Source organism: Hyposmocoma kahamanoa, unplaced genomic scaffold, assembly GCF_003589595.1.
Source record: "Hyposmocoma kahamanoa isolate Upper Pololo Valley unplaced genomic scaffold, ASM358959v1 64, whole genome shotgun sequence".
NCBI lineage: Eukaryota > Metazoa > Arthropoda > Insecta > Lepidoptera > Cosmopterigidae > Hyposmocoma > Hyposmocoma kahamanoa.
The window spans coordinates 17,146,376-17,159,368 of record NW_020653852.1 but is presented as its reverse complement, the minus strand read 5'-3'; the positions used below and the strand labels follow the sequence as shown (position 1 = coordinate 17,159,368).

Here is a 12,993-nt window from a genome sequence, read left to right as displayed (position 1 = left end):
ACTAAATAAACTACCTTATAACTCACGTATTTATTGCGAAAAACAGTGTTTAGAGTGGAAGAGACTTAGAGTGTATATCAATGAAAGATAAAATTTTTATGAAGAGGCTGTATGGTAAAACCTTTGCCTATCCAAATTGGTGAAAATTAAAAAAAAATTGAGTATACTATAGTAGTTCACTGGTCGTATTCCTAGTCAGGACTTGAGTATTGCAGTGAGCACTCGAAATCATACTCAAGTCCTTGCCATTGGGGTCGTATTTCCAGTGCTTGAAATCATACTCAAGTCTGCTCAAATCCTGACTTGAGCATTGAGTAGAGTTCTGGAATACGACCCTTAGTAGTCTGTGTATACTATCTCTAATGGTTTAATGGTTTAATCAATCACTTTGGAAAAAATATATATTAAAACTCAGGAAATACACTGATTAATATGGTGTGAAAACACGATTCCTAAAAATTTTCACGATGAAATGAAATGAAATGTTTATTTTTACAAGATGGTACTTGTTACATTAAAGTTCATCTATTTAGCCAATATATATAGCATGCAAAATTTATTGTTCTAAGTATTGTTCTAAGTTTACACTATAATATTTCTTAATAATTAAATATTTTACTATTCAATTGTCATTTTTTGGATAGTCAAGTTTTTAATTTCATTTGGCAGTTTATTATATTTTATTTCACGCAAAATAAGCGCCTTGACGTCGAGTTGCGGACACCAGCCCGTTACACCAAGTACCAAGTTATTATATTTTCAAGCATAGTAGGAGTTTTTTAAGTTAAGTGTAGGTTTGGGGACGTTTTCACAAACAAGTATATTTGGGTTTCTTTTCGCCCGTGGACCCGCCAATATCAATTGATTTTTGAATAATAAAATTGTAAATGTTGTTTGACAAATTTACAAATTTCGTAAATATACATAGAAGGTCGAATCAAAATACCTAAATTCTCGAACAGCGGCTTAAAAGATACCCGTGGACCAATGCGGCACATTGCGCGTATACATTTTTTTTTAGCTTTAAATGCTCGTATGATGTAACTGCCATTACACCAGATTATCAATCCATAACGGAGAACGCCTGCAATATAGCCATGATAAGCAAATAAACAAATTTCTTTGGAGGTAATACGTCTTAACCTACGAAGGACATTATACAAAACTATTTACTTTACTGCTGACACTTTCGATATGGTTCGTAAAGGTCAGATCTTTATCTGCTAATATGCCTAAAAATTTAAACAAAATCCACCTTTTGTAAAACCTTACCGTCATAGTTAACATTTACGATGATTTGCCTACGTCCTTCTGCTGCAAATAGCATGTAATCAAGTTTTTTTCCAAATTTATGTCTAGATTATTTTTGGACAACTTATAAATTATTACCTATAAGTAATATAAATATTACGGATTTTGAAGTGTCATTGTCATTTCTGTTTCATAGGGAAGGTTATTATTCTTTGAGTTAATAATTATTGAAATGTCGTCTGCAAACATTATATATTTATGCTGAGTCATTAGTGGTAGATAATTGATATACAATAGAAATAACAAAGGCCCTAATATGCTTCCCTGAGGAACACCAAACCTATTTAGATAGTGTAATCCGAACGACATGTGTTAATTATGTTTTTTCTATCTAGGTAGTTACACATTGGCTCCTGTTATGTAAGTACGATTTAAACCAAGTCAGTGCTATGCCTCTAATTTCATATTTCTCCGATTTGGTCAGTAATTTGTCATGTACCACGTAATCGAAGGCTTTTGACATGTCTAGGAATAACACTGTGCTATGTTTATTTATCGATAGATAAAAAACACAAACTTAAAGAACATGATGTATTATAGTGTAGTATGCAATCCTATAATTATATCAACATCAAACCGTGGTAGCATAGTGCGACTTACCTCACAAGCAGAGAGAGTTCCCAATAATCTAAGCGGCTGGAGGGACCGGGGGATATCTAGCTCATCCTCTACTAGCTCTTCGGGTTAGTGCCGGAGATGTCAGTCGCAGTGTCCTGCGATCATGTCCGGACATAGCTTCCGACTTAAAGGGCAACTCACGTGCCCCGCGCGTCACCTCGCCTTAGGCCCTCGTCTAGACAGCTACTAAAACGCGCTAGATGCGCGCGAGATCTGTCTCGCCCCGGCCACACACCACCAGAGCAGACGAACATGTCCATCTCTCCAGCTCACCGCAAACCCCAGCGAGTCCATTCCCAAGTCTGGGTCCACCAGAGACGCCCGTGAAGGCGTATCACTGGCAGAGGGCTTGGCTCGGACGCCCGCTGTACACTGGTCTTCCCGGCGAACTCATAGTCTATCCGGTAACCCTATCTCTCGGGTCGGCAGATAGGGACAACCCATGCCTAGCTTATACTAATTTAATGAGAATGAAGCCAACGAAAGTAGCTGTTCGCTGCCGTCGTCTGCGCCCGCACCTGTATTGAGGGGTGTCAGGAGGGGTGACACACAAGTTTTGTCAAGTCACCGCTACAGAAGCTCGGGATTAAGGACCACAGACTGGTTCGAAACATGTCGAGCTAAAATCAGCTTAAATACATGAGTTATCCGGTAGTTTAGTTAATATGTTTACTAGATATCTTTTTTCCACGTAGGGCTCATTCAGAGTGCAGGCGCGGGCGCGGCTGTGAGTGCAGGCGCGCGAATCTTGGCGTCTTCCCTTTCACGGTGCCGAAGCGGCTAAAAGCGTGTAGATCCACACGTCGAAATCGCAAACAGACGCTAAACCAAGCACTGTGAAAGGTATGGGCGGACCGAGCCAATAGATCTATTCGCGCAGTCACTGTGAACGCAACGAACGTCCACGTACACTTGATTTAAATCAAATGTGTGTAGCGTGCATAGATTTAGTATAGGATATACTAAATCTATGGTGGCGTGCGTTTAAACACACCCGCGCCCGCCACCACGCTGAATAAGGCCCTAGAGCTATGACGGAACTTCACTATTACGCGCCGTATGTGTTATGTACCTAATAGTATTTTTGTATTGTCATTTTCCTATGTTCCCACTAGTTCTATTAAGGAACTTAAATTTACTATTTTCTCAATAATAATTAAATGCGATGATAACAGGTCTGTCTGTCTTTTTCTAAACTGTTCAACGGTTTAAATTAAAGCTAAAATTTATATTCAAGATTTATTATCACAATGTAAATAAAGTGGTACCCTCGGCCACATGAGTCATAAAAATAATACGAACAATATGTAATATGTACTATACATGAAACAAATGACGTGTAATATAACCTTCTAATTAAGCTTAAAGTTGTCGGTTAATTTCGTTCGCAGAGTTTCTTCAAAAAGTTTTTTTTGCAGATGTAACCTTATTGTATTAAGAGTACAAAAATAAAACCGTATTTTATAAGACATTTATGCTTTATTACATTTATAAAAGCGGGCCTACTACAGCCACTCTCTGACTTACAACAAAACGGAATTCGATATTCAGCCCTTATACAAATAAAATAACGACGTTAAAGTAAAGCTAGGTATACAATTATACATTTGTTGTCCACATGCTTGAAGGTTTGAAACGCAAACGCAACGTAGTAGGTCCCTCGGGACAAGCAGTAGGTATCAATAAGATGTACTCTCAGCTAAACTAATTTAAAGTAGATACACCTGTGGAGGTCGGAGTTGCTCACTTCCGTTGGTTTGCCATCATGACGCTATTATAAGGCCCTTGGGCTGTTTGTAATCAAATACCTATTTTGACTAAGCTATACCGCCAACAAGCTTACCCGTGCTTTGGTAAAATATCCGGAGTAGACTCTCGGGGAAGCGAGTAGATAGTGGAGGAATTTTTGATGACTGTTTTTGATTTTTCGTTCCTTGGCCGACAGCTAGATTCATAGAACGATGCACTGATGATCTACTACAAAAATTGACGATACAATGAGCGAATAATCATGGAATGCAACGGAGTTTCGGGCGTTCTTATGACGGTCTCCAAACCATAGGTGCTAATATGCACCTTCTAGGCAAGCATATTCCAATCGCAATAACATCCCAATTAAGTACGTCAGATGAGATGGTGGTGAAATACTTGCTTATACGCAATAAATAAATTGTTAGCCATTAAAAGGTACATCACTCAGTCAGAGGCAGTCTCTCCGCTGCGTAGGAACATTTTTTCTGTTCCACTTTTATTCTATTTCAGAAAAGAAAACTCTGAATGATCCTATCCACGAAGTACACTGGATAATGTCAAAAAATAGGATCCTGATACACAGTAGTGCACAACAAATGTTTCAAAGTGGATATCCGGCGTTAAACTAAAAGAGGCCATATTCCAGCTGCTCGCCGACGGTGAGGTTACTCACGAACTGAATATTTTCAGCGACGTCATTACAAAGAAGCGCAAGACCGGTTAGCGCACCTTCCTCTTGCGGAGTGAAGTTGTACACCAACTACGGATATAATAATGTATTATTTATTCCCTGAAGTTTGCTGTGAAACTTACTGAGATTTCGGGAATGACTATTCACTATTCAGAAAAATCTATACCTACATATGTAGGTATAAGCTTTAGCTAATAAAGCATGAATGGTATGGGTAGGATTATCCTAGACGTTTGTCCCAAAATGTTGTCAGCCTAGTATCTAGTAGCAGCACTTAGAGCTCCTTGTGAAAGGGTTCGTCCAGGGAAGTACTGCCACCTTACCTATTTCTAACGCCAAGCAGTAATGTGAGCATTACTGTGTTCCGGTTTTGAAGGGTAAGGGTGCTGGTGAAAATCCAGGCACATGGGACTTACCAACTTATGTCTCAGGGTGACAGGCGCGGTGGCAGTGACTCTCAGATCTTTGCGATTTAAAGCTCTGAGCGGTATTGCAACTGTTGTGGACAGGCATGTAACTTACCATAGGCACGAATTCTCCGTCCCGTCACTTGTTATTATAAAAAAATTTACACAAACTATTGACTTCTTATTGGGTACTTGTAGCATACATAACATGAACGCATTACTACATGCACAGGTGTAAGTAGTATTATTGGAAAATGGAAAAATATGAATTTTATAACTACAAATTTTGTCAACTCCCTACATTTATAAGACAGGATTTGGTATGTCTTTTGTCCAAGCCTTGTTGTATCTTGTCCTACTGACCATTATATCCAAATAAATACCTACTTTACCTTAAATTACGTGACATAATATGTACCGATAAAAATTCATCGTAAGTGATCCACCCGTCGTTGTCTGTGTCCGCGGATGTAAACTTCTCCTTGCGTTGTTCCATCGAGCTCTCGTCTCCCAAACTTTCTAGCACAGCACAGCTGTATGTGAGAAACCAATATTAAAAACTATCTACACGACTCACATAAAACATTCGATGAAATAGGTCGTAGAAGTAACCAGTGATGTAACTACATAACGATCCGGTACATTATTATTTATTTAGCGTATACAGGGCACGCCTACAAAGTAGGTATAGATGATCTGCGCAACTGTGAAAAGATGCCAATAACTGTATATTCCGACATCCCTACTTATTCTTAATGATTTCAAAGGATTGCAAACGTATGGACTAACAAATCATCAAATCCAAGCATTCCATTAGTTTGGTTGTCAAAAAGCAGAAACAGGCTGTGCAGGTTGGCTATGGTGACCTCGTTCCATCCCGGGAAACGCTGGACCACCTTCTGTACGCTCCAACGCCGGTCTTGCTCCTTCATCTCCTGATTGTTAAATGTAAGAAGACATTGTTTAGGTATCTACTTAGGCAACGCACAGCTTGATTACCTACGCGAGTTTCGGTGCAAAACTCTGTAGAGCATAACAAGTTAAAAAGGCATCAAAACATTGTTTTAAAGATTTGTCCGATGGATAGATAATAATAACAACGCACACACTCAACATAGCCCCGCACTAGAGAAACCCTGAGTCGCGGGTGCGATGGACACACACATGCATAACTACAAATTACACCCAAACTCACGAGAGAAATAAATGTAGGTCATACAAATATTTCTCCCGGCCCAGGAATCGAACCTGGGACCTCTCTGCGTGGCAGTCGCAGCAGCAATGATAGATACTTCGCAATAGACCGTACAGTTCAGAGATTCGAGTGTAAATTTGTATCATCCATATTTAACTACCGCTTTTGCGTAATTTTTTTTATTTAGACTTTAATTATGCATGTAAGGTTTAAAAGTTACTTTTAATAAAATTGCCTACGTGAAGTACCTACTTATTATACTTTTATACAAAAAAAGGGTGTCAATAATTGTGCAGAGTGCTACTTTCAGCGCCGGTTTTGCCTATGGTGCGTGGTGTGCGTCTAACACGGGCGCAGGGCCTTAGGGGGTGCCGAGCGCCGCTCGCGATTCCTCCAAAGAGCCTAGTCCCTCGCGCCACGAAGTAAAAGGACTATTGCCCAACATCATTTATAATTACTCTATTTACACCGGAATTTATAAGCACTGGGGAAAATATTATTAAGTATCCCATTTTGATCGCTTGCCAGGGCACTGACTGCATCCAGGCGCTACGTGGGCTCTAGCGGCGTGGCGGCGTTTGTTATCCTCTACAAGATAACTCGACGATATTGGTGCAGCAAGCGTAACATTGCATGTAGTCAAAGTTCCAGCAGTCTCTGTATGAAAGAAACCTACGTTTCGCATGATGAAGTAACGTCAACGTACTTGATTGAACTGACGTTGCTCAGCAAGTCTTTTGTAGAAGAGCTCTACAAGTTTATCATAATCGGTCATTGGTGTATTGTCGATTGTTGTGGGCTTCTTTATCGGCTCCCCTGTATGTAACATTAAGATTTTTAGCATGTAAGAAAAAGTAATCGGTCATTCTCAAAACAGCAAATTTTTGCATGCACAGAATCACAAATATTTTTTTTATGTAAGTACTTTATACTTTTATCTAAAGGTATTTTTAAGATTTTAGCTCTGCTACTTAATTATCATACTTATTTTATTTTTCAAACCCATGTTCTCCAATTACCGTAGCCTATCCGGACGCCGCATTTGTCTGCAAATTTACTTCTCATTTTAGTCCGGAATGGATTACACAAGTGTCATTTAAGATTATGCTTGTGTAATCACCACGACGACCATTCTTTTAAAATCTACCATCAAATATCCGAGTGTCCGGCCCGAAGGTATAATTACCATCGCCATTCCTTTTCGAAGTGCGCAATCAAACCAGGAAATATTTGTAAGTCACTATTGCCTGAATCGCGAGCTATCAGAAGTGTCTCGGTATTCGAATAGTGCGAATGTACCATTGTCGACGTATTTGCTCGCAATTCACATAAGTATCTAATTACCGTAACTCTTGTTTGGTTTGGTTTTAGAATTTTCTAATTCCCGTTCCCCCGTTTGTGAATTAAATTTTTTCAAGGAAATGAGTTGTGGCCACAGACATATATGTCTGTGGTTGTCGCTTATTGAAATAACAGCTTAAAACAGAGTAAACAGAGTAAAGGCTTACGATATTCGGAGTACTTTCCATGAATTCCAGTTTTTGAAATTTTTAAGAAAATGGTCCCTGTTCTTTTCGAGCTTTTCTAATTACCGTAGTATGAAAATATTGAAGAGTTTTAAATATTACATACTATTTCGTGTCAGTATAAAGCATATATATACAAACCGATAACTAGACCTTATAATCAAGCCAATTAACAATAATTTTTCAACATAATGGGAAAACAAAAAAAATTAAGGAGAAAATTTAGGAAAAAGAAACCTGCACTTCCGTGGTGATAACGTTTAAAAAATAATCCGATTTTATATCAACGATCGAAAGAAGGAGCAAGAGAGGTATGAGTAAAGAAAAGTTTAACTGCCTCCGTGGCCGAACGGTTACCTTGCCGGACTGCCATGCAGAGTTCCCAGGTTTGATTCCCGGGTCGGAAGAAATATTTGTATGGCCTACATTTATTTCTCTCGTGAGTTTGGGTGTAATTTGTGGTTGTCTACGTGTGTGTCCATGGCACCCGCAACACAGAGTTATTATAAAAAAATCATAAAAAAAAGTAGTGTTAACAGTTTGAGAAATTAATGTAAAAATCATTAAAAAAAATCGAACGCGAAACAGAATAAATTTCAAACCATGGTACAAACGCTATAAGAAAAAATGACAGCAACTGAATTGAATGAACAATTCAATGGTACAATCAGTGATCCCCTGAAATCTCCATCGCCAATTAATTCGCGATACTCGACGTATTTATCGCAGTTCCAGCGTGTTTTTTTTTCGGTTGCGTTTCGATGAAATTAATTAGTATTAATTACAAAAAGAGTAGAAAATCGAAATGAAGCTTATTTAACATGTAAATTTTTAATTTTATATTTATGTGTTCTTAAAAATATTTAAACTTTCATGTAACAACAACAAAACATGTAATATAACAATTTCTATAGTCCATTTGTTTAGGTACTTCAGTGTAAACAATCTTGATACATCTTTTCAATGAAACTATATTATACAAATCAATAGGAATTAAAAATAGGCATACAATTTCATATGAAACTAAGTATTTGTATTTTGTATTACAAGGTAAATAAAAATAATTGTATAAATGTATATTTCATTAAATAGACATCTCAAGATTGTTTTACATTTAGTTAAATACCTAAACAAAAGGACTATAATTACCGTTGACATAAAATATTTGTGTCATAATAACTCGAAAACTACTTTGTCTATTCTAATGCCATTTACACATACTAATAGTTTAGCTTAAAGTTGTTCATATTTCAATGTTATTGAGTCTAATGAGCAAGAAAAAAGGCTACGGTAATTAGGCTGAGAACACGAATCGTGAGAATGGCCGTAATATGTCGCAGGTTTTTAGGAACAGAGCTGAATAGAGCCATTCAGTACATGCTAAATTATGCAAAAAAAGCCACGAAAAATGACACTTTAATTTGCATTAGGTCAACGTGGCAGACTAATGGACACTCTCCCAAAGGAAAAAGTCGGAGAGACAAACTTACATTTAAATTACAGTAATTCTAATTTAGACACTATATTAAGCGCTAGAGACGTAGACGTTAGATGGAGCAGTCAGGTCAAAACTGCTACGCCCTCGTAGAGAAATAACCAGAATAATTAAAATATTTAGACACGCAGATTTACAAAATAAAAGGCATACCTACCCGTGGCAGTGAAGTCCTCCTGTCTGTAGAAACAAATTGGTTTTCGCTTCACCGGGTACTCGAAGAAGCGACCTAGCCCAGAAAACACCGCACTTGCCTGTTGCCCCATCATTTATTGTCAATTTGTACCAGACTAAATCAATATTATAATGTGCATCAAAACTTAGCGTAGTATAATTATTCCTGATTTAGAGAAAGACAGGAAAATGTTATTGCCTTGTTCACTTTTATTAACAAAGTCACCAGTGAGAATTTTAACTTTACATAATTTTGACACAATCTTTTTTTTAAACTTTTCACCAATTTATTTATTGTTGACAGCAAAGAGATGTTGTTTACTTTTCGTTAGTTTTAATGGTTTGTTAAATTCTTAGAGAATCCGTAGTCTAAGGTAAAAATTGCCTTTTATTATGTCAAAGCCAAATAATTTTTATTTCGTAAGTACGCAAATCACACTTAAATCGTCATACTGATCGATCGTCATATCACTGAGAATTAGAGTAGCTTTTATAAACGGTAGCTCGTCAATCAATGTAAAACAAATTAGTTACAAATTGCAAAAATAACTATTTGGTACTCGCCGGGACATCTGGTGTACCCAAAGGTACTAAATATCCGACGACGCTTTCTTGTATCGTCATTAGTGGTCCTCTCAATTTATTGGTCCATGGTACTTGGTACTTGGTGCAACGGGCTGGTGTCCGCAACTCGACGTCAAGGCGCCTATTTTTATTGGTCCATAATCAAAACATACATGTACTATCAACTAGTCAATAATTTTGTAGCTGTATTTTATATTCCTCCTACATTTATAGATAGGTACTAACTTAGGGTACTAATTGTTCATTTATCTTGCCTTTTTTCTCTCTTCCTTATCCCTTTCCAAAATTTTATTTTTATTTTTTGATTGGTAGTAATTGCGACAAGTTTTAAAAATAAATATAAAACTGCAACCACGAAAATCCAGGAACAAAAAAAAATACAAAAAAATCGGTGAAAATATTTTTTTATATATTACCTATTTCATGGCCCAATGGAGAATGATTATTTTTTAATTCTTTCTTGCCGTGTTCACTTATACCTAGAGGACTGGGAAAAATTTGGATAAGGGTAAAAAATAAAAACACCAATTTCTATCAATCACTTGATTAATTTTTCATACAAAATTCCATTAAAAATTTCAAAAATTCCATGACATATATAGCGTCATACACAATTGATAAGATTATAGAATCAAAGTAATTATTACCACCGAGAGGTAAACATAATGTAAATGAAAATATGGTAGGCAGTAAATTATTCTAAACTAAAATATAGGAACATTTATAAAATTTCAGTCTTCATAACAATATTACAGAAGTTTAACACAAGTGATATAAAAGAAAGAGGCTGTTGTCCACAATGCGATATAGATAAAACTGCGACATTTACATGCTACGAATCTAATTCTAAAGGAAACGTTACGATTATTGGACTTTAAATTTCTGTAATTAATTAAAAAGAAGCTACCGATTAACTAGTAGACAACAGACTTACTATTTGGTGATCAGACCACCGCCATATTAATGCCAATCAGTCTTAAACACCTAAGATTGAGGTAGACGTGGTTATAATGAACACAAAGACCCCGTGCAGCGCGGCCAGCGCACGCGCAATCGCGCCAAAGCGCGCAGTGCCGCCCTGACGAGTCCGTATAAAAATACTACTTATCTCATTACACATGATATTCATTGGAAATTGCATTCATCTCCCCTTTGAGACAGACACCACGCGTGGTCTCCTTTATCGTGACAATCGGAACATTTTGTTGCCTGACACCTAGTAGGCGTGAACACAACTTCGTCATTTCACATTCAATAGTTATGTGTAGGGTGGCCTTAAGAGGGAGTGTCGCAGTAAAGAGGAGATGGATGCCCAGTAAACTACACTAAGACTAACACAACACAAGCGCCTAGTTAACGTTACAAAAATAGCACGATAATGGCCCAATACAATTCGCTAAAATCTCATAATTGTATCAATATTATTTATTATGCAGTTTCCGTGTTGCGTCTCCGCACTTTGTCCCTACACTGTTCTGTTTTGTACACAAGCTCAGGTCACACGGCTCAAGTGCTCTAGATATAATTAATACTCCGCGATTCCGGTGTTTCACTGAATTTTTGCGTACATCAAAAACGCTTACAAAATCATCACGTTCCGAATGTTAAGTTCTCAATTTCATTGTATTTATCACAAAACTACAATTTTACTGCTAGCAACTAGCAGATCTCATAAAATACACATGTTTTCTCACAATCAAGCCTATCCCTGGCACAAACATGCGCTGATGTCCCACTCTTGCCACTTTACAAGTGTTTCACTCGCCTTAGGTGCGTTAAAGGAATCACCACACATATAACGCGTACACACTCATAGCCCCGCACTAGGGAAACCTTGTATCGCGGGTGCTATGGACACACACATAGACAACCAGAAATTACACCCAAACTCACGAGAGCAATAAATGTAGGCCATACAAATATTTCTCCCGGCCCGGGAATTGAACCTGGGACCTCTGCGTGGCAGTGTAGCAAGGTAACCGTTCGGCCACGGAGGCAGTTCGTATCATACATACATATGATATATATACCATACATACATATCGAAACGGCATTGCATTAAGCCGGTCAGAAAAAGTTTTAATTTGATATAACAAGAGCGGAAAACAAGTTATGCGTTTCAGCAATCCAAGTGGAAGCGACACGCGCAACATCCTTTTCGCTCTTATTACATGGACACAAAGCTTTTTCGAACCGGCTCAAGCCGAATCAGCGTTAATAAGTGTGGTGATTGCTTAAGTCGCTCAACGGGACGTTTGAGAGACAAGTCACGGGCCAGGACGCAACAAAAAAAAAACTAAAAAACATAACCAAATCATACGAAATGCATGTCAAAAATATTAAGTAATGCTTTAGCAGCTTTTAGCTAAATTAATTCCACAAATTGAACATCTATGATTTCTAATCTCGTCAGCCTTGTGTAATCTCACTTAGTGTTTAATGAAGTGACTCGTTTCAACATTTTCTTTGGGGTACAAATTGTACAAATCTTATAATACCGCGAAATCTCTACGAGTTGCTATTACTGTTGAAAAGAGACACTTCATCAAACACAGCTATATAGTTAGGTATATGATATAAAGAGTTCGAGTCTATATGGACTATTGATTGATTTTTCAAGTTACACCGGACTGATGCGGTTCTTCGAATGCACCAGACTTCATGACAACAATACGACGGAGTTTGCTTTGCAAATCCATTCTCTGATTGTCATCTCATCAAAAGTGAAGAATTCACTGTTTTATTAATTCATGAGATTCGTTGTCAGTAACGTAAATGTATTGTAATTTGACATCAAGAAAATACATTTTCGAATAATAAAAAAAATGCATTTTATGCAACACATTATTTTTAAAATAACGTAATACTTTAAAAATGGCACTGAAAAAAAGTAAACGTAATTCCGTTAATATTAGTTATAACTGATACAAAATAAAAAAATATTCTTTTAAATTCATTGTTGAACTTTCAAGACGCAAGACACTGCAAACTTTGAGTACTCCTAGCAAGCGGCGCGGTTACCTGAGTTAGTTGTATCTTTGTTCGAATTTTCAATGACACTTTTTTCAGGGTCGGCGTACGAGAGGAAAGACATTCGCAGGTAAGTCACGCCGCCCACGCGAGATCACTCCATACAATAATTGAAACGTGCGGAGCACTTAAATTCATCCACGTCACCTCACCTACAGCAGAACTTCAAACAACAATTTTCCGTCTTAACCGATAATTACTAATAATTT

At 37.5% G+C, this 12,993-nt stretch overlaps 1 protein-coding gene across 1 annotated transcript; it reads right to left on the bottom strand.

Annotated features, from left to right (window-relative positions):
* Positions 1-3,368: 3,368 nt before the first annotated feature.
* LOC113231025 lies at positions 3,369-9,386 on the bottom strand. Its single transcript, XM_026465168.1, has 5 exons — positions 9,153-9,386; positions 6,681-6,790; positions 5,569-5,714; positions 5,198-5,312; positions 3,369-4,441 (listed from the first exon to the last, which is right to left on the bottom strand). The coding sequence occupies exons 1-5, from the start codon at positions 9,262-9,264 to the stop codon at positions 4,307-4,309; spliced, it is 618 nt and encodes a 205-aa protein (XP_026320953.1). The 5' UTR covers positions 9,265-9,386; the 3' UTR covers positions 3,369-4,306.
* Positions 9,387-12,993: the final 3,607 nt, after the last annotated feature.

Coding starts and splice junctions, on each gene's coding strand:
- LOC113231025 (XM_026465168.1), bottom strand. CDS start 9,264: ATGATGGGGCAACAGGCAAGTGCGGTGTTTTCTGGGCTAGGTCGCTTC. Junction 6,791..9,152: donor GGAGGACTTCACTGCCACGG/GTAGGTATGCCT, acceptor TGTTACATACAG/GGGAGCCGATAAAGAAGCCC. Junction 4,442..5,197: donor CTTACGATGAATTTTTATCG/GTACATATTATG, acceptor TTATATCCGTAG/TTGGTGTACAACTTCACTCC.